This window comes from Salvelinus sp. IW2-2015, linkage group LG11 (genome assembly GCF_002910315.2).
Source record: "Salvelinus sp. IW2-2015 linkage group LG11, ASM291031v2, whole genome shotgun sequence".
In the NCBI taxonomy this organism is placed as follows: Eukaryota; Metazoa; Chordata; class Actinopteri; order Salmoniformes; family Salmonidae; genus Salvelinus; species Salvelinus sp. IW2-2015.
This window is the reverse complement of record NC_036851.1, coordinates 8,964,978-8,989,740: the sequence shown is the minus strand read 5'-3', so window position 1 is coordinate 8,989,740 and position 24,763 is coordinate 8,964,978. Positions and strand designations below refer to the sequence as shown.

Genomic DNA, 24,763 nt, shown 5'->3' with positions numbered 1-24,763 from the left:
TTTGGGTCGAGGCACAGATCTTGGAAGGGTCCAAAACATTTCTGCAGCATTGAAGGTTCCAGGAACACAGTGCCTCCATCATTCTGAAATGGAATTTGGAGTTCGGAACCACCAAGACTCTTCCTAGAGCTGGCCACCAGCCAAACTGAGCAATCGGGTGGGCTTGGTCAGGGAGGTGACCAAGAACCAATGGTCACTCTGACAGAGCTCTAGAGTTCCTTTGTGGAGATGGTTTGTCCTTCTGGAAGGTTCTCCCATCTCCACTCCACCAATCAGGCCTTTATGGTAGAGTGGCCAGACGGAAGCCACTTCTCAGTGAAAGACACATGACAGCCCGCTTGGAGTTTGCCCAAAAGGCACACTAAAGACTCTCAAACCATGAGAAACAAGATTCTCTGTTCTGATGAAACCAAGATTTAACTCTTTGGCCTGAATGCCAAGCGTCACGTCTGGAGGACACTGGCACCCTCCCTATGGTGAAGCATGGTGATGGCAGGATCATGCTGTGGGGATGTTTTTCAGACTGCAGGGACTGGGAGACTAGTCAGGACCGAGGTAAGGAAAGAATGGAGCAATGTACAGAGAGATCATTGATGAAAACCTGCTCCAGAGCGCCCAGGACCTCACTCTGGTGAAGGTTCACCTTCCAACAGGACAATGCCCTAAGAACACAGCCAAGACAACGCAGGAGTGGCTTCGGGACAAGTCTCTGAATGTCCTTAGCCAGAGCCCGGACAAACATCTCTGGAGAGACCTGAAAATAGCTGTCAGACTTTGCAGAGAAGAATGGAAAAAATCCCCAAATACAGGTGTGCCAAGCTTGTAGCGTCATACCCAAGAAGACGCGATCTGTAATTGCTGCCAAAAGGGCTTCAACAAAGTACTGAGTAAAGGGTCTGAATAGTTATGAATGTGTGTGGTGTGTGTGAGCAGCAGTAAAATAACAATATAGAGATATATACAGTGGGGAGAACAAGTATTTGATACACTGCCGATTTTGGCAGGTTTCCTACTTACAAGCATGTATAGGTCTGTCATTTTATCATAGGTACACTTCATGTGAGAGACGGAATCTAAAACAAAAATCCAGAAAATCACATTGTATGATTTTTAAGTAATTAATTTGCATTTTTCATTGCATGACATACGTATTTGATCACTACCAACCAGTAAGAATTCCGGCTCTCACAGACCTGTTAGTTTTTCTTTAAGAAGCCTCCTGTTCTCCATTCATTACCTGTATTAACTGCACCTGTTTGAACTCGTTACCTGTATAAAAGACACCTGTCCACACACTCAATCAAACAGACTCAACCTCTCCACAATGGCCAAGACCAGAGAGCTGTGTAAGGACATCAGGGATAAATTGTAGACCTGTACAAGGCTGGGATGGGCTACAGGACAATAGGCAAGCAGCTTGGTGAAAGGAACAACTGTTGGCACAATTATTAGAAAATGGAAGAAGTTCAAGATGACGGTCAATCACCCTCGGTCTGGGGCTCCATGCAAGATCTCACCTCGTGGGTATCAATGATCATGAGGAATGTGAGGGATCACCACAGAACTACACGGCAGGACCTGGTCATGACCTGAAGAGAGCTGGGACACAGTCTCAAAGAAAACCATTAGTAACACACTACGCCGTCATGGATTAAAATCCTGCAGCGCACGCAAGGTCCCCTGCTCAAGCAGCAGCACATGTCCAGGCCCGTCTGAAGTTTGCCAATGACCATCTGGATGATCCAGAGGAGGAATGGGAGAAGGTCATGTGGTCTGATAGGACAAAAATAGAGCTTTTTGCTCTAAACTCCACTCGCCGTGTTTGGAGGAATAGAAGGATGAGTACAACCCCAAGAACACCATCCCAACCGTGAAGCATGGAGGTGGAACATCATTCTTTGGGGATGCTTTTCTGCAAAGGGGACAGGACGACTGCACCGTATTGAGGGGAGGATGGATGGGGCCATGTATCGCGAGATCTTGACCAACAACCTCCTTCCCTCAGTAAGAGCATTGAAGATGGGTCCGTGGCTGGGTCTTCCAGCATGACCAACGACCCGAAACACACAGCCAGGGCAACTAAGGAGTGGCTCCGTAAGAAGCATCTCAAGGTCCTGGAGTGGCCTAGCCAGTCTCCAGACCTGACCCAATAGAAATCTTTGGAGGAGCCGAAAGTCGTATTGCCACGACAGCCCCGAAACCTGAAGGATCTGGAGAAGGTCTGTATGGAGGAGTGGGCAAAATCCCTGCTGCAGTGTGTGCAAACCTGGTCAAGAACTACAGGAAACGTATGATCTCTGTAATTGCAAACTAAGGTTTCTGTACCAAATATTCGTCTGCTTTTCTGATGTATCAAATACTTATGTCATGCAATAAAATGCAAATTAATTACTTAAAAATCATACAATGTGATTTTCTGGATTTTTTTGTTTTAGATTCCTTCTCTCACAGTTGAAGTGTACCTATGGATAAAAATGACAGACCTCTACATGCTTTGTAAGTAGGAAAACCTGCAAAATCGTCAGTGTATCAAATACTTGTTCCCCCACTGTATATATATATGTTTATACATTAGCAAAAAAATGTAACTGTTTTTGCTTTGTCATTATAGGGTATTGTGTTGAAGATTGAGGAAAATAAACAATTCAATATATTTTAGAATAAGGCTGCAACGTAAGAAAATGTGGAAAAGGTCAAGAGCTCTGAATACTTTCCGAAGGCACTGTACCTACAAAGTATGCACCTGTGCTTGAACCCAATTAATCAACTCAGCCAGGTCTAAATACTGTATGTGCCGAATACTAAAACTTTTTAAAGGCCCTGTGCATTCAAAAACGTGATTCCTTTTTGTTATAATATTTCCATAGAGGTTGGAATAGTACTGTGAAAATTATGAGAATGCACTTTTAGGTGTAAGAGCTGTTTGAAAAGGAAAAGCATGCCTGAACATTTCAGCCTATGTTGTTGGGATGGAGTTTTGGCCTGCCTGGTGACATCACCAGCAGGTAAATTAGTTCTTATACAATGGGTGAGTCTAATCCTGATTGGTTAAAACCGCATTCCACCGGTGTCGATTTCACAAGTTGCCACCGGCTAAATCTATGATGTTAAAATGCCTATTACTCTGTTCCTTCTAACTGCGCAATCCACTCATCAGCCCAGCCAGGCAAACTTATTACTATCTCCACTATAAAAAGTATGTAGACATTATCTCACATTTGTCTTTAGATATAAAATGTGTTTTCAACAGCAGAGATTTGTATAAACCTTGCTGTTTGTCTCTCCAATATTTGCAACATTGTTTCAATATTGAAATGTGATCTTCTGCTGTCCAATAGTAATGAACGAGTTGGACGAGACAGATAGCATATATAAAAAATAAAATAAACCAGGTCTACACTTGGACTATTCAGCAAAACTAACATAACCCAGGTATACCTTTGTGCAAGAGACAATAAACAAATCTATCGACATTAAATATTTGTTACATTATTACACTAATTCAGTTTACGGGTCTATACACGGCCAATTTCCCCAGAAATAACAATATTTTACGGATAGAATCACTGATTTAAACATTATGCAAGGCTGGTGGATAGTGGCAACATCACTGCAAGACCATCTTGATCAAGTATATCTATCAGGTATGAACGTAAGACCCAGATGCAGACGGCATCGAATTAACAATGGTTTAATAATCTAACGGGCAGGCAATAGACCGGTCAAGGCAGGCAGGGGTCAGTAAATCAGAGGTGGCAACGTACCGGACGACAGGCAGGGTCAGGGTCAGGGTAGCAGAGGTCAATAATCCAGAGGTGGGGCAAAGGTACAGGTCGCAGGCAGGCAGGCAGATGGTCAGGCAGGCGAGTAAAAGAAGAGACTGGGGAAAGCAGGAGCTGACAACAAAAACGCTGGTTGACTTGACAAACAAGATGAACTGGCAACAGACAAACAGAGAAACACAGGTATAAATACACAGGGGATAATAGGGACGATGGGCAACACCTGGAGGGGGTGAGACAATCACACAGACAGGTGAAACAGATCAGGGAGTGACAATATCCATAACCCAACGCTATTCAATCTATTGAAAAAAAGAATAATCTAATGATTAACAATCTTGTCTCGGAGCTCTACGGACAATTCCTTTGACTTAATGGCTTGATTTTTGCTCTGACATGCACTGTCAACTGTGGGACCTAATATAGACAGGTGTGTGCGCCTTTCCAAATCATGTCCAATAAATTGAATTTACCACAGGTGGACTCCAATCAAGTTGTAGAAACATCTCAAGGATGATCAATGGAAACAGGATGTACCTGAGCTCAATTTTGAGTCTCATAGCAAAGGGTCTGAATACTTTATTTTTAAYACATTTGCAAAMATTCTAAAAACCTTTTCACTTTGTCATTGTTGTATTGTGTGTAGATTGCCGATGAATTGTTTTTAATTTCATCCATTTTAGAATAAGGCTGTAAAGTAACAAGATGTGGAAAAAGTCTGAATACTTTCACTCCATGTCAATTGGAGCTGAAGTACAGGTGTAGACCTGGTTTGTGTAACTACGCCAGCCCAGGACCTCCACATCCGGCTTCTTCAACTGCGGGATCATCTGAGACCAGTCACCTAGAAAGCTGATGAAACTGTGGGTTTGCACAACAGAAGAATTTCTGCAGAAACTTTCAGAAACCGTCTCATCTGCGTGCTCATTGTCCTCACCAGGGTCTTGACCTGTGACTCGTTTCAGGAAACTAGGCGTATGTAGCGCGTCACTACTTCACWGGAGTAGTACTTTTTTTAAATCAAAATGCGTTTTTTAGCAGAAATGCCTTCTGGGTTTGTAGGTAATCCTGTCTAACGCAAGTTTTGAAATCAGTGGAATTAGAGCTAAGGAGAAAACATCTGTCTTCGGATTATATCTTCAAACTAAGGGCAACCATGGTATCCGTGACAGAGAGGGAGAAGCGTCCATGTATCCCAGCGTCCATGTATACGGGTAAGATAGTCTAGCTAGCTACATTTTCAGATATTACGTTTCTAATTTTGTCAGAAAGTCATTTTCATTTCAAGTTAATGGGATTTCATCCGTAAGAAGTTAACGGGATTGATTTGACAACAGCCAGTGAAAGTGCAGATAAAATTGTTGTCGTTCTTCCCACCACAGTGTCCGATTTCAAAAAGGCTTTACGACGAAAGCACACCAAACGATTATGTTAGGTCAGTACCTAGTCACTGAAAAACACCGCCATTTTTCACAAAAAGCAGAAATAGAGATAAAATGAATCACTAACCTTTGATGATCTTCATCAGTTGACACTCATAGGACTTCATGTTACACAATACATGTTTGTTTTGTTCGATAAAGTTCATATTTATATCCAAAAATCTCAGTTTACATTGGCGCGTTATGTTCAGTAATGTTTTGCTTCCAAAACATCCAGTGATTTTGCAGAGAGCCACATCAATTTACAGAAATACTCATCATAAATGTTGATGAAAATACAAGTGTTATACATGGAATTAAAGATATACTTCTCCTTAATGCAAGCGCTGTGTCAGATTTCAAAAATGCATTACGGAAAAAGCACACCATGCAATAATCTGAGTACAGCGCTCAGACACCAAAACAAGCCATACAGATACCCGCCATGTTGTGGAGTCAACAAAAGTCAGAAATATCATTATAAATATTCACTTACTTTTGATGATCTTCATCAGAATGCACTCCCAGGAATCCCAGTTCCACAATAAATGTTTGTTTTGTTCGACAAAGTCCATTTATGTCCAAATACCTCTTTTTTGTTTCCGCGTTTAGTTCACAAATCCAAAATTCATGGAGGCGCAGGCACACTTAGTCCAGACGAAAAGTCAAAAAAGTTATATTACAGTTCGTAGAAACATGTCAAACGATGTATAGAATCAATCTTTAGGATGTTTTTAACATAAATCTTCAATAATGTTTCAACCGGACAATTCCTTTGTCTTTAGAAAGGAAAAGGAACGCAGCTAGCTCTCACGGGCGATCGCCTGACTGAGCTCATGGCATTCTGCCAGACACCTGATTGAAACAGCTCTTATTTTCTCCCCCTTCACAGTAGAAGCCTGAAACAAGGTTCTAAAGACTGACATCTAGTGGAAGACTTAGGAAGTGCAATCGGACCAAATTTCCACTGTATATTGGATAGGCAAAGACTTAAACCTACAAACCTCAGATTTCCCACTTCCTGGTTGGATTTYTTCTCAGGTTTTTGCCTGCCATATGAGTTCTGTTATACTCACAGACAACATTCAAACAGTTTTAGAAACTTCAGAGTGTTTTCTATCCACATCTACTAATTATATGCATATCTTAGCTTCTGGGCCTGAGTAACAGGCAGTTTACTCTGGGCACCTTATTCATCCAAGCTACTCAATACTGCCCCTCATCCATAAGAAGTTAGTGTATTGTTAGCTAGCTAGCYAACGTTAGCTGGCTAGCTCACTAGCTAACGTTACATGTATGCTCTGTGTAGTAATATTATTCGTATCTCAGAGCCATTTGCTTTGCTAGTTATAGCCTAATGTTACCTAACTAACATTGAACCTGGTTGGTTAGCTACCTGCAGATTCATGCAGGGTAGTAAAGTCATGAGTTGGGATTATGGTTCAATGTTTAGCTAGCTAGCTACATGTCTTAACAAAAGACTTCACTGTGCAAGTATCCATTTCAATAGAATGATCATGATGTCACTGTGACAGCTGTTGATAGASWGMWKKTAMMWKCWSTCTATCTCCTCCGATTTCAGACCACTCTCGTCTGAGTGTGCCAGTGCACAGAATAACTGACAAATTACGAACACTCAACACCCGTTGAATATGGCCGGTGTCAGTAAATGTTGGTAAAAAAGCGTAAATTGTTGYCAGCAGCACAGTTGCAATCACCAACGCTCTGGATAACATAAAAACAGCCGAACTAGCTCTGCTAGGGCAAGTAAAATGGTCAGAGTGAGCTGTTCTCTCATTTGTGTCTGGAAGTAGCTAGCAGTAGCTAGCTAGCCAAGGTTAGACAGTTTTCTTGGGTGCTTGACTGCTATTGTTAGTACAGAACGCTTGGATCAACCCTTAAAGAGATGGGTGGGGCTAAAGCGTAAGAGGGTGTGAACAATGCTGAATGGGTGTAGACAAAGAATAGCTCTCCAGGAGGTGTACCAAAACAGTCAAAGGCCATTTTCTCAAAAGTGAGGTTACAAGTGTAACAACTTTCAAAGCATAATTACTTTCCCATTGTTCCTCAACTGTAGTGTATGATATACCATTTTCTAGCCCTGAGTCTCTACTTTTATCCAATGTAAAAAAWAAAWAAATGCTACATAAGACCGATTCGAGCCGGTCAGTYACACCTGACTGCCGTTCGACGTCGTAACCAACTTCAACTGTACYGGGCAGATGACAGACAGCGTGTATGGCATCGTGTGGGTGAGCAGTTTGCCTCATGGTGGCGGTGGGGTATGGGCAGGCTCAAGCTATGGACAAACACAATTGCATTTTATCTATGGAAATTGGATGTTCTCCAGCCCTTCATGTTCCAGCATGATAATGCATGGCCCCATGTTGCAAGTATCTGTATACAATTCCTGGAAGCTGAAAATGTCCCAGTTCTTCCATGGCCTGCATACTCACCCATTGAGCATGTTTGGGATGTTCTGGATCGATGTGTACGCCAGCGTGTTCCATTTCCCACCAATATACAGCAACTTCGCACACACATTGAAGAGGAGTGGGACAACATTTCACAGGCCACAATCAACAACCTGATCAACTCTATGTGAAGGAGATGTGTCACGCTGCATGAGGCAAATGGTGGTCACACCAGATACTGACTGGTTTTCTGATCCACGCCCCTTCCTTTTTTTTAAGGTATCTGTGACCAACAAATTCATATCTGTATTCCCAGTCATGTGAAATCCATAGATTAGGGCCTCATTTATGTATTTTAATTGTGTCACGTTCTGACCTTAGTTCTTTTGTTATTTCTTTGTTTTAGTATGGTCAGGGCGTGAGTTGGGTGGGTTATCTATGTTTGTTTTTCTATGTTGGGTTTTTCGTTTGGCCTGATATGGTTCTCAATCAGAGGCAGGTGTTAGTCGTTGTCTCTGATTGGGAACCATATTTAGGGGGCCTGTTTTCTATTGTGTTTTGTGGGTGGTTGTTTTCTGTGTCTGTATGTTCCACACGGAACTGTTTGGGTTTTCGTTCGTTCACTTTATTGTTTTGTATTTCAGTGTTCAGTTTGATCCATTAAATATTCATCATGAACACTTACCACGCTGCGCCTTGGTCCTCCTCTCTTTCTCCCAACGAAGATCGTTACAAATTGACTGATTTCCTTATATGAACTGTAACTCCGTAAAATCTTTGACATTTTAGCATGTTGCGTTTGTATTTTTGTTAAGTGTAATTAATGCAGGGAAGGGGAATAGCCTACTGYWCTGGAGTCATAAAAACAATGTATCAGCTCTCGGAAACAAATCTATGCGGGTTGGTCGGGTTGTGGAGAAAACTATCCTGATGTCGGGTATCGGGTGGAGCTTGGAATTGATGTGTCCGGCATGGGGTGGGTGCGACTCCAAGAGCCCTGACCTGCACRGGTCAGTTTTTATCTCCAACTGGAGAGTTCAGAGTCAATGTGTGATCATTGTTTCCACTCAGTCCATTACAGCAGTGGTTTGTACTGCACTTTAGAAACCGTGTGAAGGAGATGRACGTAGTAATTCTCCATTGAAGAAGAGAACAACTAAATTCTTCTCCATTGCAAAATAGAATATAGGCAATACTGAAAGTACAGTAGCCTATATGTACACTTTTAATGTCTGTAATTTAGAGAAAATTACAGTTTGGTGAAATAAATACATTCTGTATGTATGACGCTGTTTACAATAATCACAGACTCCATGATGCATGATTTTGTAAACGCTGTGTATAATAACCCTTTAATAATTGTGTGACGCATTYTCCTACATTAGCCTTCGCTCTATGCTGCTGCTGCTTGGGAGTGAGAATCCTTTCTTTCATCCTGCCTGCAATTGTAAAATCCCTGCTTCTTCTTTGCTTCATTTGCAACCCCCCTGTATGTCTGTCTGTCTCGCCCCTTGGATGACTCAGCTCTTTCTCAGATTTATTTTTCAGGGTCTTTGAGGAGACGGGCGGGGGTGGGTTTCATACAATGGTATAACCCACCTAGGTCTGGAAATGTATGAATCCACCAGTCAGCCTCCACTGACTCCCCCTCTCGGGAGATAGCACGTCTGGAATGATGCTGGCAGGTTTTTTTCTCCCCTGAATCAACCAGGCAGCACATTCTACCCAATAGAGTGAATGAAATTACCTTGGGAGGTGATAGGTACTGAATTCTTTGTATTAGATGGTTTATGGCTTTATTGTAGCTGGAAACACAGGTAGGCTTGTACTGTTGTAGAAACATGCAGGACTAACTCAATATCACATGATGTCTTCCTGAGAATATAAACTATGTATAAACTACAAACATTTGTATAGGGTAGAATGCATAGGCTACATAGAAATAGGTTTTCACTGGACACTTCATACACTGTAATCAGTAGCTACAGATTTATGAAGAGTAGGCTACACTGACAGGCATTTTCTAACACTTCCACACAGGTGCTCTTTGTCAACTGTTCTTTGCACTTTGCATGTTCAGAGACAACCTTACCTTTCAACTGTACCGGGGTAAAGTTAGCGTGATGTTTGATATTAGTTTGTTTGACATTCATGTCAAGTAATGTTGATAATTCTCCCTCCCTCTCTCTCTTTTGTTACTTTCAAGCATGCCTGAACTCCTAAAACATGTAGGCTACATTACATTACATTTTTGTGTCAACTATGGGACTTATTGAATCTTTATGAAAGAAACCAAACGTATTTTGACAGATTCAAGCAGTAGGCCTAGTACACAGTCTATCCCTATCCTATAAGATACTAATTTCCACCGGAATAGCTTTCAGGCACATGATCCTATTAATATGTGTCCAGTCAACAAAGAAAAGGATGATAACAGTGATGTGGACAGATTATGATAGTCTACTACTGGAGACATCACTTACTCTAAGTATGTAGGATTTCAATGTTTTTGTTTGTTCTACATGTGAGATCCTATAAAATACTAGATACAATAAACTGCAACATATGTAGCTGATYATTGTTGCAATGTCAGTCTATGCAGTGAGTGGACATTGAGGGATTCTCACTGTTTTAAAGTAACCACACAATAGGTTGCTACAGCGTCATCAGCTACAGCAGCAGCAGGCTGTGCAGCCTGGTCTCATTGACTAGACGTAATATAGTAAATGKTAATCCGAGACACTCATCAGTATAATATACTACTTGATACGGTTACATAAAACAGAAGGTTACTTAAGGCAAAAACGAAAATAGGGTGGTAGGCTTTTAACTCGAATTTCTAGCAACCCAAAGGTTGCGTGTTTGAATCTCATCAGACAGTTCTGTATTTTAGCAACTACTTACTACTTTTTAGCTACTTTGCAACTACTTAGCATGTTAGCTAACCATTCCGCTAACCTTAAAACCCTTTAACCTCTTTCAGCTAGGGAACAGAATTTTTATGTTTGGAAAAATAACATTCGCAAGGTAAACAGACTATTTCTCAGGCTCAGATATTAGAATATGCATATAATTGACAGATCAGGATAGGAAACACTCTAAAGTTTCCAAAACTGTCAAAATATTGTCTGAGTATAACAGAACTAATTTTGCAGGCGAAAACCTGAGGAACACCAACCCGGAAGTGCATATTTAAAAAAAAAAAATCCCCTGTTCCATTGCTTGCCCCTCCTCCATTTAAAGGGGTATCAACCAGATTCCTTTTCCAATGGCTTCCTCAGGCTGTGACCAGGCTTTAGACAGTTTCAAGCTTTTATTTTGAAAAATGAGCGAGATTTATCAAAACTCTCCTGCGCAGGAGAGATGTGGCTCGACATTTTCTTTCTCTGTAGTATTGAACAGTTTACCGTCCGGTTGAAATATGATCGATTTATGYATGTTAAAAACAACCTGAGGATTGATTATAAAAAACCTTTGACATGTTTCTACGAACATTACGGATACTTTTTGGAATTTGTCTGCCCTTCAGGACCGGAACCACAAGCTTGTTTACTGAACATAACGCGCAAACCAATCTTTATCGAACAAAAATAACATTTATTGTGTAACTGGGAGTCTCGTGAGTGCAAACATCTGAAGATTATCAAAGGTAAGCGATTAATTTTATTGCTTTTCTGACTTTCGTGACCAAGCTAATTTAAGGCTAGCTGTTCTAGCAGTGATTGATACACTCACAAACGCTTGGATTGCTTTCGCTGTAAAGCATATTTTCAAAATCTGACACGATAGGTGGATTAACAACAAGTTAAGCTGTGTTTTGGTATATTTCACTTGTGATTCCATGATTATAAATATTTAGTATTATTTTTGAATTTGGCGCGCTGCAATTCAGCGGTTGTTTACAAAAATGATCCCGTAAAAGGGAACCGTGCGGCAAGAAGTTAACCTATCGCTTAACCTTAACCCATAATTCCTAGCCTAGCTAACGTTAGCCACCTAGCTAATGTTAGCCACAACAAATTGCAATTTGTAGCATATCATAGAAATKATTGACAGACATCGAGAAATKAATACAYACCCTACTAATTGTAGTGTCCYGKATTTACGTTTACTATGTTATGTCTACCCCTGAGTCCAGGTTGCAGCTGTGCTCTCGGGTGAATTTGCAATAGCAGCACGGAGGCCATATTCGCCATAAACGCTACTACAACACGAAACTGTTTATTGTCAACAGTGAAATGTATCCTTGGCCTACAACATTCAATCTGATAGTTGCATTTTAATGTTTAGGATTTTTTGTAAATCCCTGTGAATTACATGTCGAGAAACCACTCACTCTGCGTATCCCGTCCGCCAGGGAAGCCTGCTGTCCCTCTTCAACGTCAGCACCGGTCGAGAAGCATGTTCTGTCGAGAATTGAAGAAGCTCTGGTGTAAGATCCAGAAACTCAGGTCGACCGTAGGGGAACCGTGGAGGCAGACCGTCCTGGTGACAGTTCTGGTGGTGAACGTTCCCGGATCCGTGGTGCTGGTGATGACCGTGGGGCATCATTCCACCCACCAGCGTGGACATCGCATTTTTGACTTTGCTTATCATTGCGGCAGAAATAATAAACCGATACAGAAATGAATTAAAAGCCTAATACTAGTACCGTAGTGAATAAAAAAAATACGATGAACAGCATTTCAGGAAGCAATCGGTCCCAGCCCCATGTGACGTTTGACAGACACTGTTTTCCTCATTGAAAATATAGCCTACCCCTTCCTCACTCAGTGCGTATACTAATCTCAGAAGGCAGGGTTTTAGTGAACGCTGTTGTGGGGGGGAGACGCACTGCAAATTGCGCGCCAGTCTGGATTGGACACAAAATAACCATTCCCTGTCACAATGAAGACAAGATCACTCTTGAGCAGTGCTGTTGATCATTTATCAGTGTCGTGTATTCATGTCTGCAAAGGGAAGCCAGGCTTCCGAAAACAATTTACAAAAAATAATACAAAAGAATGTATTTTTCGTCTCTCATAAATGTCATTGTTTCTCACTGGTTAAAGCATACGAGCGAACGAAACAGCGCCCCTATGTCTCTGTATGTGTAGCGTATCTATATGATACGGTCTGGTCAGAAAGAGTATGACATTGTTGCTGGCATTAGCGTTGAATACAATGAGCATTTGCCTTCCCTTGATAAAAAAAAATCAATAAAATAATAGCCAATCTCAATTGTGAATGGTCCTGGCTCACCAAAAAAAAAGTGTCAAAGGAAGCCATTTTGGATTTGGCTTCACATCAATCACATCACAAGCCAAACATCATTATTGATAGAAAAATCTTGAATTGTTGCATCTCATTGTTCCGGTGGCTAGCTAGCTTGCTAAAATCGTCCCAAACCTAAATTAACCATGTATGGAGATAGGGATTGCAACTTTTACTGAATTCTCTGTACTGGCCAATGATTATAACGGTGATTCTGATCCAACCATAAATGAATACATTATGCCACTGGCCTAAGAGGATGGAAGTTCAACATGTAGGCATATGTATGCTAATGTTAACTAGCTGGCCTGGCGTATCGTTGCCCATGAAAGGAAGTTAGGCTAGCGAGCAAGTATTTTAGCCAGGCTGCCTAGGACAACAAGAATTAAAAGCAAATAATGTAAAAGATATAAAAATAAAAGTTTGACAAGAGTCCTAGACCATTTAGGCAACATGAAAGAGGAGGATGTCATTGGCATTTCTCTACAAATAGGGTGAGTCAACATGTTTTTTTTCTACTTGCGCACACACACAGAGAAATCAGTACCATGGACAGCCACATCATATTTAGCTTATGTTCATGTTCCCATTACGGCTCCACTTCTCTAGAGATGGGGAATTGTGTTGCCTCCCTGTATTCAGGTATAGGCCAAGCCTACTACTGTCTCTGCTAAGAGGTCTAGACCTTTATGGCACATGGCAGGTAACGTGTGCATTGTCCTCTAATTGCAAAGTTGCTGGTCCAAGTTCCAGAGTAGAAAGCCCCCAAATGATTAACCTACTACAAGGAGTTTATTATGATGGACTGCCAATTCCACCACAATCTTGATATTTTTCAAGGTCTAGGGTAATGCATGTTTTTAGGTCAGAAAAACATAATCCAAAAAACGTGTGTTATGCTCATTTAAAAGTGGTAGCCTAATCTCAGGCGGATCAAGTAGACTTTTCTCTAAAAGTATGACTGTTGTGGTGCTCTTATACTGTTTAGTTACACTGTAATTAGTTCCAGAGCTGGCTCCCGAGTGGCACAGCGGTCTAAGGCACTGCATCTCAGTGCTAGAGGCATCACTACAGGCCCTGGTTTGATCCCGGGCTGTATCACAACCGGCCGTGATCGGGAGTCCCATAGGGCGGCGCACAATTGGACCAGCGTTGTCCGGGTTAGGGGAGGGTTTGGCCGAGGTAGGCTGTCATTGTAAAATAAGAATTTGTTCTTAATTAACTGACTTGCCTAGTTAAATATATATATATATCTAGGGCATTGTAGAGTAAATATTTCCCCAATAGAGGGAGCCACAGTATAGGAGATGAGAAGCAGTTTGGCTGATGAACAGATGAAAATTTAACATAATAATCGTTATTTAGCAGACGCTTGTAAACAGACTTCTAGTTACCACATATTTCAATTATGGAGTGGCAAGCGGATCTGACTTTTCCTGGACCTTTCTTCCCGACAACTAAAGGGCAGTTACCTACTATCCACAGTCTCATCTCTGCCTTTAAATTAGGCAATATATGGCCCATGTCAACCCACAACTCTTCTGTAGAAAACATCATGCTCCAATCAACTTGGCCATTTGAGCCAAGTGTGTATGAAGGGATACAAGCCACATTACTTGAGTACACAAAAACATTTCTGTTTTTTTATTTTACCTTTATTTAACTAGGCAAGTCAGTTAAGAACAAATTCTTATTTTCAATGACRGCCTAGGAACAGTGGTTAACTGCCTGTTCAGGGGCAGAACGACAGATTTGTACCTTGTCAGCTCGGGGATTTGAACTTGCAACCTTYCGGTTACTAGTCCAACACTCTAACCACTAGGCTACCCTGTCGCCCCTGTTATCCCTGATGGCAATTTTTTGCTGAATAGGATGCATTCATATAATTTTATTGCATGATTTTGCTTACCATATCTAATAACTGGGGTTATGTTGCTGTGTTCACTGTTGGTGAATTTGCAATTGCAGAGTAGAGGCTGCCAACAACGCCAGGATGCAACACTGGCAAACAATATCAGAAAACAAAATGAGAATTTTAGCCTCTAAGGAAGAGCAATTAAAAAAAATATTTTCTATCATGTTTAAGATAGACTACTCCCAGCTTACCAACTGGCTGTGGTTGGCATTGAAGATGTAATCTCAGAGCTGATAAATGGCACTCTACTTGGCTGTCAGGAGGACTGATCCACTGGGCACAAATGTGTAACCCCAGACCTGAGCTGTATCCTTTCGAAACAGGGAGAATGACAGGTGAATTTGTTTTTTTTAATCTCCTCCTCGCTCTCTCTGTGTGGGTGTGTGCTCTGGGAGAGGCAGCCAAGACCATCAGGTAAAGCCAACTTGAGATAGACGGGAAGGGAGAGAAGCAGAGAGAGAGAGGGAGAGTGAGTGAGGRAAAGAGAGGGAGAGAGAAAGAGGGAAGGAGAGAAAGGGAGAGAGAGGTGTGGGGGAGTTAAGACAGAGAATGAGATGATAGGAAGTCCTGTGTGAATGATCTGTGGGTCATATTGGATAGATTTACAGTACATCATTGAATCATACTATGTTGTCTGGTTAAACTGTAAATTAATCATCGCATTTGGTATTGAAATATACTCATCCAAAACATCCACATCACTACAGTTATTTTAACGGATACAGATGCAGTACTGAGTAGGCTACCAGCTAGTATTCACATTCTTGTAATTTTACTGCAGTCTGATTGGTGGAACTTAGTCTCTGAATTTAGCCTCATTCAATATGAAGCACTGGCACAGTAAGTGATACTAGAATGAATTCCACAAACCAGGACATATTGGTTTCATATCAGTACAGCACAAGCATTTCTGATTGTTTCAACTTTTCATCCTCTATTTAGCATTTCGTTATGTTACYTTTGATAAAAAGCAAAATGGGTGAACAATTCTTGAAATATGATAGCAATGGCCCTTATATTACATTCTATACGACAAATTGCAGCAATATCTTCCATAGTCTTCTATTTTCCATAATCTTGCAGTTGAGAGAATTGCCACTGAGAGCAAAAGTAGTTAGAAAGTGCAAACTACGGTACATTGCAACGCTCCTTGATGCAAACCCATTAGTCAAGGCTGCAGCATCTTGATGGAATAGCTACTTGGAAAGACCTGGCATGTAGCCTGATGCCTCTCTCTGCCTTCTGAGTTTCCTCTCTCTGTGGTCAAAATGACACAAGAGAAAAGCAGGTGTCAGTGAGTCTGCCGATCTGTTGAGTCAAGGGGCATTCCCTTACGGTTAAACCACATGAATTTCACATGTGAACTCATATGATCACATGTCATTTGTGAAGTTAATGTGATAACATTAGACAACATGTGAAGCCACGTGATAACATAAAGTGTTAATGGACAGTATGCCGATTGCTTGGGACTTAACCTCACTTGGGATTTGAACTCACAACCTCCTGGTTGCTAGCCAGCTGAAGATCCTGCTGCACCACCGGGTCTGTGTATAATGGAGATTCTCTATATATTTATTCCCAATAATAGATTTCTGAACATTTTGAGTTGCAGTAAATATAAAGTAAATGGATCTATGAAATGACCAGTATGCTGCTGTATAAATGGGTTTGCGTGTCGATGTAAATGCGTACGCATCGATGTTGCCGAAAGCTAGCAACAATGACAAGAAGCTGCTTTATGGAGAATTGTAGGTGGCTTGTTTCAGCCCGTTCTTTTTTGGTTCTTGATACCATGTGTGGTTTTGTGTTGTTTTCACTTATTTCATGTCAATGCTAATATAGCAAAAATGTGTTAGCTAGCTAATCAACAACTGTAACAATGTATTTCAGAAACAACAAGAAACAACATTTGGAGACAAAATATACTTTACATGTTGTCAACAATCTAAGCCCCTTCTGTTTTACATGCAATGGTTTTGTTGCTGAACAACCAACCTGTCTATGCTGATTTAAATTACTGTAAAATCTTCAATGATTTTGTACTGTGACCACAATTGTGACTTAACCTTAAATGGGATTTGAACTCATAACATCTTTTTCTGGAGCAACCTGAAATGTCCTGCTACAGTGGAGCTAAACCACTAGGTCTGTGAGCATGAAAAAGGCAAGAATGAATTATTGGCAAGAATGAATGTCTGCACTTTATAAAAAGCTGCCCAGAATCAAGTAAAGAATTGTCCAATTATCACCACCAATGTAACAGTGCACACTTAGAACTTGCAACCTCTTGGTTGGGAGAGCATTCGATGTTTCTGCCGTGCCACGAGGTTTGTAATTATTACTTGGAACATATATAAACACATAYTCAAAAAATAAGGATATGGTTAGGGTACACTAGAGTGTTGTTCTCTGGCTTACAAAAAGGTCAAAGGTACATTACACAGGTATGTTGAACAAAAATATAAATGCAACATGCAACAATTTCAAAGATTTTACTGTGTTACAGTTCATATGAGGAAATCAGTCAATTTAAATAAATTACTTAGGCCCTAATCTATGGATTTCACAGATACCTTAAAAAAACGTAGGGTCGTGGAACAGAAAACCAGTCGGTATCTGGTGTGACCACCATTTGCCTCATGCAGAGCAACACATCTCCTTCGCATAGGCTGCTGATTGTGGCTTGTGGAATGTTGTCCCACTCCTCTTCAATGTGTGTGCAAAGTTGCTGGATATTGGCGGGAACTGGAACACACGTCGATCCAGAGCATCGAAAACATACTCAGTATGTTGACATGTCTGCTGAGAATGCAGACCATGGAAGAACTGGGGCCGTAAATTATCATGCTTAAACATGAGGTGATGGTGGTGGGATGAATGGCACGACAATGGGCCTCAGGATCTCATCACAGTATTTCTGTGCATTCAAATTGCCATCGATAAAATGCAACTGCGTTCGTTGTCCGTAGCTTATGCCTGCCCATACCATACCGCCACCATGGGGCACTCTGTTTACAACGTTGGCATCAGCAAACCGCTCGCCCACACGATGCCATACACATGGCCTGCGGTTGCGAGGGCAKTTGGAYGTACTGCCAAATTCTCTATAACCACGTTGGAGGCAGCTTATGGTAGAGAAATTAGCCTTCAATTCTCTGGCAACAGCTCTGGTGGACATTCCTGCAGTCAGCATGCCAATTGCACGATCCCTCAAAACTGGAGACATCTGTGGCATTGTGTTGTGTGACAAAACTACATATATCAGCTTCTTGAAATGCCCCACCTGTCAGGTGGATGGATTATCTTGGCAGTGGAGAAATGCTCACTAACGGGGATGTTAACAAATTTGTGCACAACATTTTTGAGAAATAAGCTTTTTGAGCTCATAGAATATTTCTGGGATCTTTCATTTCAGCTCATGAAACATGGTACCAGCACTTTGCGTTTATATTTTTTATATGGTACAGTTCGGTACCTTGTAGGTATAATGGGCCATTTTTCTAACCAATATTTTGAATATAAGGTACAATCGTCACTGCACTTTGAGAGGTGGAGGTAATGTACTGGTGGGGTTCGTTAGCATATTTGAGCATTTGTGCCAACCGYCAGTGAAAGTGTTGTAGCAGTTTAAGTGTGTGATGGTTGTGCAAGTTGAGCATCTGCTTTGACACGGTCTGTTCTGCAGCCGTTTAAGGGAATGTGGCTGTGCTGCAAAAGAGGTTATTGTGCATTTTCCAGTAACCTAATGGTGACTTGTTGCCAGAAGATTCTGTGAATTTGTCATTTCTTGACTGTAAAACTACTTCTCAGTAAGTTACTGTGAAAGTCACAATAACTTACTGGCAAAATGTTGCCAGTAGCAATCCTTGCCAGTAACCTACTGTTGGCAACATGCACATCACTTGCTGATTCACAGCATACAGCGCCTTCGGAATGTATTCAGACCCCTTGACTTTTTCCACATCTTGTTACATTACAGCTTTATTCTAAAATGGATTAAATAAATACACATCTTTAGCAACCAACACACAATACCCCATAATGACAAGCAAAAACAGTTTTTTAGGAATTTTTGCAACAAAACATAAATATATTTTAAAAAGTATTCAGACCCTTTGCTATGAGACTCCAAATTGAGCTTAGGTGCATCCTGTTTCCATTGATCATCCTTGAGATGTTCCTACAGCTGGATTGGAGTCCACCTGTGGTAAATTCAATTGATTGGACATGATTTGGAAAGGCACACACCAGTCTATATGAGGTCCCACAGTTGACAGTGCATGTCAGAGCAAAAAACAAGCCATGAGGCCAAAGGAATTGTCCGTAGAGCTCCAAGACAGGATTGTGTCGAGGCACAGATCTGGGGAWGGGTACCAAAAACATTCTAGAGCATTAAAGGTCCCCAAGAACACAGTGGCCTCCATCATTCATAAATGGAAGAAGTTSGGAACCACCAAGACTCTTCCTAGAGCTGGCCACCCGGACAAACTGAGCAATCGGGGGAGAAGGATCTTGGTTAGGGAGGTGACCAAGAACCCAATAGTCACTCTGACAGAGTTCTAGTTCCTCTGTGGAGATGGGAAAACCTTCCAGAAGGACAACCATCTCTGCAGCACTCCACCAATCAAGCCTTTGTGATAGAGTGAGCAGACGGAAGCCACTCCTCATTAAAAGTCACATGACAGCCCTCTTGGAGTTTGCCAAAAGCCACCTAAAGACTCTCAGACCATGAGAAACAAGATTCTCTGGTCTGATGAAGCCAAGATTTAACTCTTTGGCCTGAATGCCAAGCGTCACATCTGGAACAAACCTGGCACCATCCCTATGGTAAAGCATTTGGTGGCAGCAYCATGCTGTGAGGATGTTTTTCAGCGGCAGGGACAGGGAGACTAGTCAGGATTGAGGAAAGGATGAACAGAGGAAAAACAGAGAGAACCTTGATGAAAACCTGCTCCAGAGCGCTCAGGACCTCAGACTGGGGCGAAGGTTCACCTTCCAACAGGACAACGACCCTAAGCACACAGCCAAGACAACGCAGGAGTGGCTTCAGGGCAAGTCTCTGAATGTCCTTGAGTGGACCATCCAGAGCCCGGACTTGAACCCAATCAAACATCTCTGGAGAGACCTGAAAACAGCTGCGCAGCAACGCTCCCCATYCAMCCTGACAGAGCTTGAGAGGATCTGCAGAGAAGAATGGGAGAAACTCCCCCAAAAATACTTGAGGCTGTAATCGCTGCCAAAGGTGCTTCAACAAAGTACTGAGTAAAAGGTCTGAATACTTGTGTAAATGTGATATTTCTGTTTTTTTATGATCAGGGGTAAAAAAAACAATTTTTATATATTTTAGAAAAAGTATGTAACCTAACAAAATGTCGAAAAAGTCAAGGGGTCTGAATACTTTCCCGAAGGTACTGTATATAGAAACAGCAACAGCCTATCAGAAGATTGCAGGCGTGGCTTATTGGTGGTGTGGCTTTCTGCTACCTCCTTTTGGCCTCACGTGACAGGGAATGTCCTCCCAGTTAATGTGCTCTGTTGTATTTTGTTCATAACCACTAAGCGTGTATACTGTCAGTTCTGCAGCCTTGTTAAATATATACCGAAGTATATGGACACCCCTTCAAATTAGTGGATTCAGCCATTTCAGCCAAACCCGTCAACCCAGGAACCCCCATGATGTGTTGACCTCCCATCATTATAATTGGATGAAGTGTAAACTCTGACATAGCCTATTAGCGATAAAGGTAACTCCAAACTAGGGCTGTGTCGATTATGGCATTTTGGGTAAGTATTAATTGTCATSCAAATGGCCACAGTTATTGACATAATTGTCATTTTTGTAGAATATTTGTTTTGCTTGTAATGCATCATAGTGCATCAATTTGCCAATCAGCGTTTCTCATTGAAATTTCCGACTTGCTAACGGGTGGAATGCTGCACGTATAACCACAACCAATTAGCAAGTCGGATATTTTCGAGTTTCCTAGTTCCAACTAGCACGTGAACTCCAACTTCTCCCACATGCTGACCTCTGACATCACCTACTAAGGAAATGACCTCGATAACAGCATTTTCGACATTAACAACAAAACATTATTAATAAATATCTATTAATGGTTTTTGAACTCCAATTGGTGTTTCTCAACGAATTTCAAACACTTCATATGTGACAATTCACATGTGACAATATGTGACAATTCACATGTGACACATGTTTTTGGAACACTTCACATGTGACATTACAAATGCGAAATCATGTTATCACATTAACATCACATAAGATCAAACCATCCCAAACCTTTGTAAGCAATGAAATGGTATGGGGCTTTTAAAGTAAGTGGTACGCTGTTCAGCTAAAATATGACCCCACCTGGGATTTGAGGTATGCTGATCTTTCTCCTGCGACACAGTCTGTAATATTCCCCTACACATTCAATACCTATAATACATCTCTGCACTTAGCAAAAGAGTGCCACCTGTACTGCTGTTTTAGTTCTCAGTTATTCTGACTATTTTCTCATCATTGATTTAATTGACTTATTTCAGCAATTGTAGGGTTTTCTGTGTAGTTGTCTAATGTTGGTGAGGCATATTATTATGTTTTTATGTTACTCCTGAATCACTATTATAAATATAATTGTTTTTCTTGAGGGAATAASATAAAGCTGAGATGTACTTTGAAGTCCAAAGTGTAGGAATACAGGTGAAATCRGTTACTAACCCAGACATGGTAGCGTAGCAGGAAAATTGGAATGCCATGAACCAAGAGGTTGTGAGTTCAAATCCCAGGTAAGGACATGTTAAATAATAATTACTGTATAAATTAACATACAGTCTGTTGTCAGATACAACAGTGTTTTCAACGTACATACAGTATGTTAAAAGCACTGTCTGTGTATCATAACGACTCGATTTTTTTTGTTGGCCTGTAAAATCTAATGTTAAAATTTGTGAAAGGTTATGTGATCACGTGAAAATTGACATGTTAAATATCATCACATAGTGTCCCAAAAACACATGGTTTCACATTTCACAAAATGTGGAAATGTTACATGTCACATTTTCCACATGTGGAATCATCTGGTTTTCCGTAAGGGTTAACTGATGCTGCCACTGAATAAATGATGGACAGCTACATCCCAGAAGTCATTATGCCTCCTATTTGTCCTCCTGCACTTTTCTACTGGATGTCACACCGTCTTCATTACATCCGCGGTGAAGACAGGGAGGGGTTCAGGCAGAGGACTGCCTGGGGAGGAGTCGAGGAGGTTACTCCACTCACAGGGCCTGTTATTTTAAGCAGAGACACCACAATCATTGCTCCTGTTTGGCCCGGGAGTTTTTCAGTGTTCTTTTCCCCCCTTCTCAAGGCGAGAGACAGCAGGGGCTGACAGTGTATGAGGGGTCACACAGAAGACTCATYAGTCACACTTTGCAGATCTACTCACTACTATCACTATTATTCAGAGCTAATGTCCTTCACTGAGATGTCAAATGCACATATTATAGCATCCCCATGGAATTTGCTTTAGCTACAGAAGTTGCCCGTTATGTGACCCCGGCAGATATTAGGAACAGTATTGAATGGCCATGAGGCTCCATGGCTATCCCTCTATGTGTTCAGCTTATAAAGACCTATGCTGGGGCCTCTGTGAAGTATGCCCATAATAAAGATGTGTGGGTATGCCTCGGGGGCTGGGATTGCATTGATCTTACCTCCCCATGCAGCTTGTGGAGCCTTACCTCATGGTTGAAGCCATCGAATCGCGTGACTTCATGAGAGCAGTGTGTCCACAGAAATGTGTGCGTGGTATGAGCTTCTGCTCCACTTACTGTGTAAATACACATTAGCACTGGAGATTAATGAGGTAATCTCCTTTAATTTATGTTTATTTATGTATGTATGTGTGTGCGTGTGTGTGAGAGTTTGTTTGTGGTGAGGATCCAAAGCTCCCTGTTAAAACTACACCTTCTGGTAGGATTTGTGTTTTGATGGACACGTGTTTATCAAGTCGAGAAATCATGACCAAGCTGATGAGTAGTTGTCACACTGAAGCATTTGTAGGAGTAGGATCAGAGGAAGGGTCCTTTGTATGACGGCATAATGGAAAAGCATTACGCATTCTGTGAGGAGTGATGCCGTGTCTGTGGCCATGACGTCTGTAAGTTCCTTCAATAACGACACAGAGTATATGTAATACCGTTAGTCAATGATAATGGCCAGACGTCCCCCCCGCCCCCACCACCAATCACGAATCATCAGTCATGCAGTGATTTTCATGACCTGCCCACTGGCTCTGTGCACTGTGTGCTTGTGTGTGCGTGCGTGTGCGCGCGCACATTCTCTGAGAGGTAGATGACTTGAGTTTATGATGATAACACTCTGAGGGTGTCCAAAAGCAATCAAAGTCAAATCCAAATGTTTGCCTCCTCTCTCCGCAGGCTATTTCAAAGCAGGATATTGATTATTCCGCCCATTCCTGTCTTTTGAGGCAGACAAAAGACAGCGCTTGAGAAATAGAGAGATAATGCAATTACTAAAGAGAGAGCTTTTTAGACTGAGCGGTAATGCTTTGGGAGGAGAGAGAGGGTGAGTCTCTGAGAGAAACGGGAGCGTACTCCCAACCTTAGAGTGTGTTAGGGACCTAATGCATATCAGAATACATCAGCTTCTCTCTGAAGATGTTTTCATGCAGACAAACAAACTCAGGGCTTCTCTGAAATCCTAACAAATAGTTTTTCCTTTTACTGCTTTGTGTTAAAGCCTGCCCAAGGCACCGCTTTTAACCTCTAATCTCATCAGTTTCCTCCAAACTGATAATGCCCAAGTCTGAGAATGCTGTTTTCTACTTTCCTTTGGGCTTCCTGAAGGCTATTRTTGAAATGTGTTATACATGCAGTGTATATTAGCATACTTGCTTGGATGAGTTCAAACATTTGAAATGGAAAAGCTGAGGAATAAAAGTGTGTTTTCTCATCGAATCAGAGTTTATGTGCATCAGGGATAACATCATCCCACATTGACAGGAGACCTAGATCTGAGGGTTTTCAGAATTATATTTAGCCTACATGGTAATACATGTCTTATAATATGCCATTAATTTCATTTTAATATGTGACAGTAGCAATTTCGTTGGCACCATATCATAGATACATAACATCTTCAATAAACCATCACATTTCAGGGGATAACTCTCATAGCCTATTATTATCCCCTTTATCATACATCTATTGCATGACGCCAAGGCGGCAAGTGAAAATGCCACTGAGTGGCGCCAAATCATTGAAGTAACGTTGTTTGAAATAATACACTTGTCTCAGGTGCGTATCCTGCTCTGCCTCCCGTTGCTAACGCTCCGATCCCTCATCTCAAATGCCTCGTCTGGAACGGCGAAGAAACACACCCCACAACAAGTTAACAAAACAATACTGGGTGAATTGCAACAATACTAATATGTTCTGGAGAAACAATGATTGACTATACGTTTTTGCATCCAAGCTGTCGCCCTTTTGCGGTTGGGAAGTTCTGAAAAAGCGCAAAAGGACCTGGAACTTTGGAAGACCTCCAGTTGCTTTCCACTCTACTGATCAAGCCGGTGGTCCGGTCGAGCTTTAAAGTCTATGCAATACATTTTAGACTTCTCTCGACTCAGGGATTTGTGCGCTCGGGAAAGCTTGACTTCTACATAATTGTCCTAGGTTATGTTTTGTCGTGGTGGGCACCTTCATGCGATAAGGATATGGTATTTCTTTAACATTATCCTGGTTTTGTTTTTGACAATGGAAAGCAAATGAAAGGGGCAGTTCACGGGATTAATTGACAGCACAACGACAGGTAGGCTATGCGTCATTATAAATATATATTACATTTAATKTATCTAGGCTACATAATTTTGCTAATGTGGAAATAATCTAGGCTACTTGATGTTTTATATATCCTAATAATGAACGCAAGTGCTTATTGTGATCTTTATT

At 41.4% G+C, this 24,763-nt stretch overlaps 2 protein-coding genes across 4 annotated transcripts in view; one reads left to right on the top strand and one right to left on the bottom strand.

The window, feature by feature from the left end:
- Positions 1-12,402, bottom strand: part of ppm1j (protein phosphatase, Mg2+/Mn2+ dependent, 1J) — a 67,960-nt gene extending 55,558 nt beyond the window's left edge. Inside the window, exon 1 of the mRNA XM_023995985.2 lies at positions 11,954-12,402. Coding sequence (XP_023851753.1) covers positions 11,954-12,213 — 260 coding nt within the window. The 5' untranslated portion in view covers positions 12,214-12,402. The remainder of the gene's footprint in view (positions 1-11,953) is intronic.
- Positions 12,403-24,124: 11,722 nt separating this feature from the next.
- Positions 24,125-24,763, top strand: part of LOC111969743 (chemokine-like protein TAFA-2) — a 197,490-nt gene continuing 196,851 nt past the window's right edge. For 2 of the 3 annotated variants that reach the window (XM_023995983.3, XM_023995982.3), the window contains exon 1: positions 24,125-24,623. The gene's annotated coding sequence lies outside the window, so the exon portion shown is untranslated. The remainder of the gene's footprint in view (positions 24,624-24,763) is intronic. The other variant, XR_011480548.1, reaches the window with a different exon arrangement.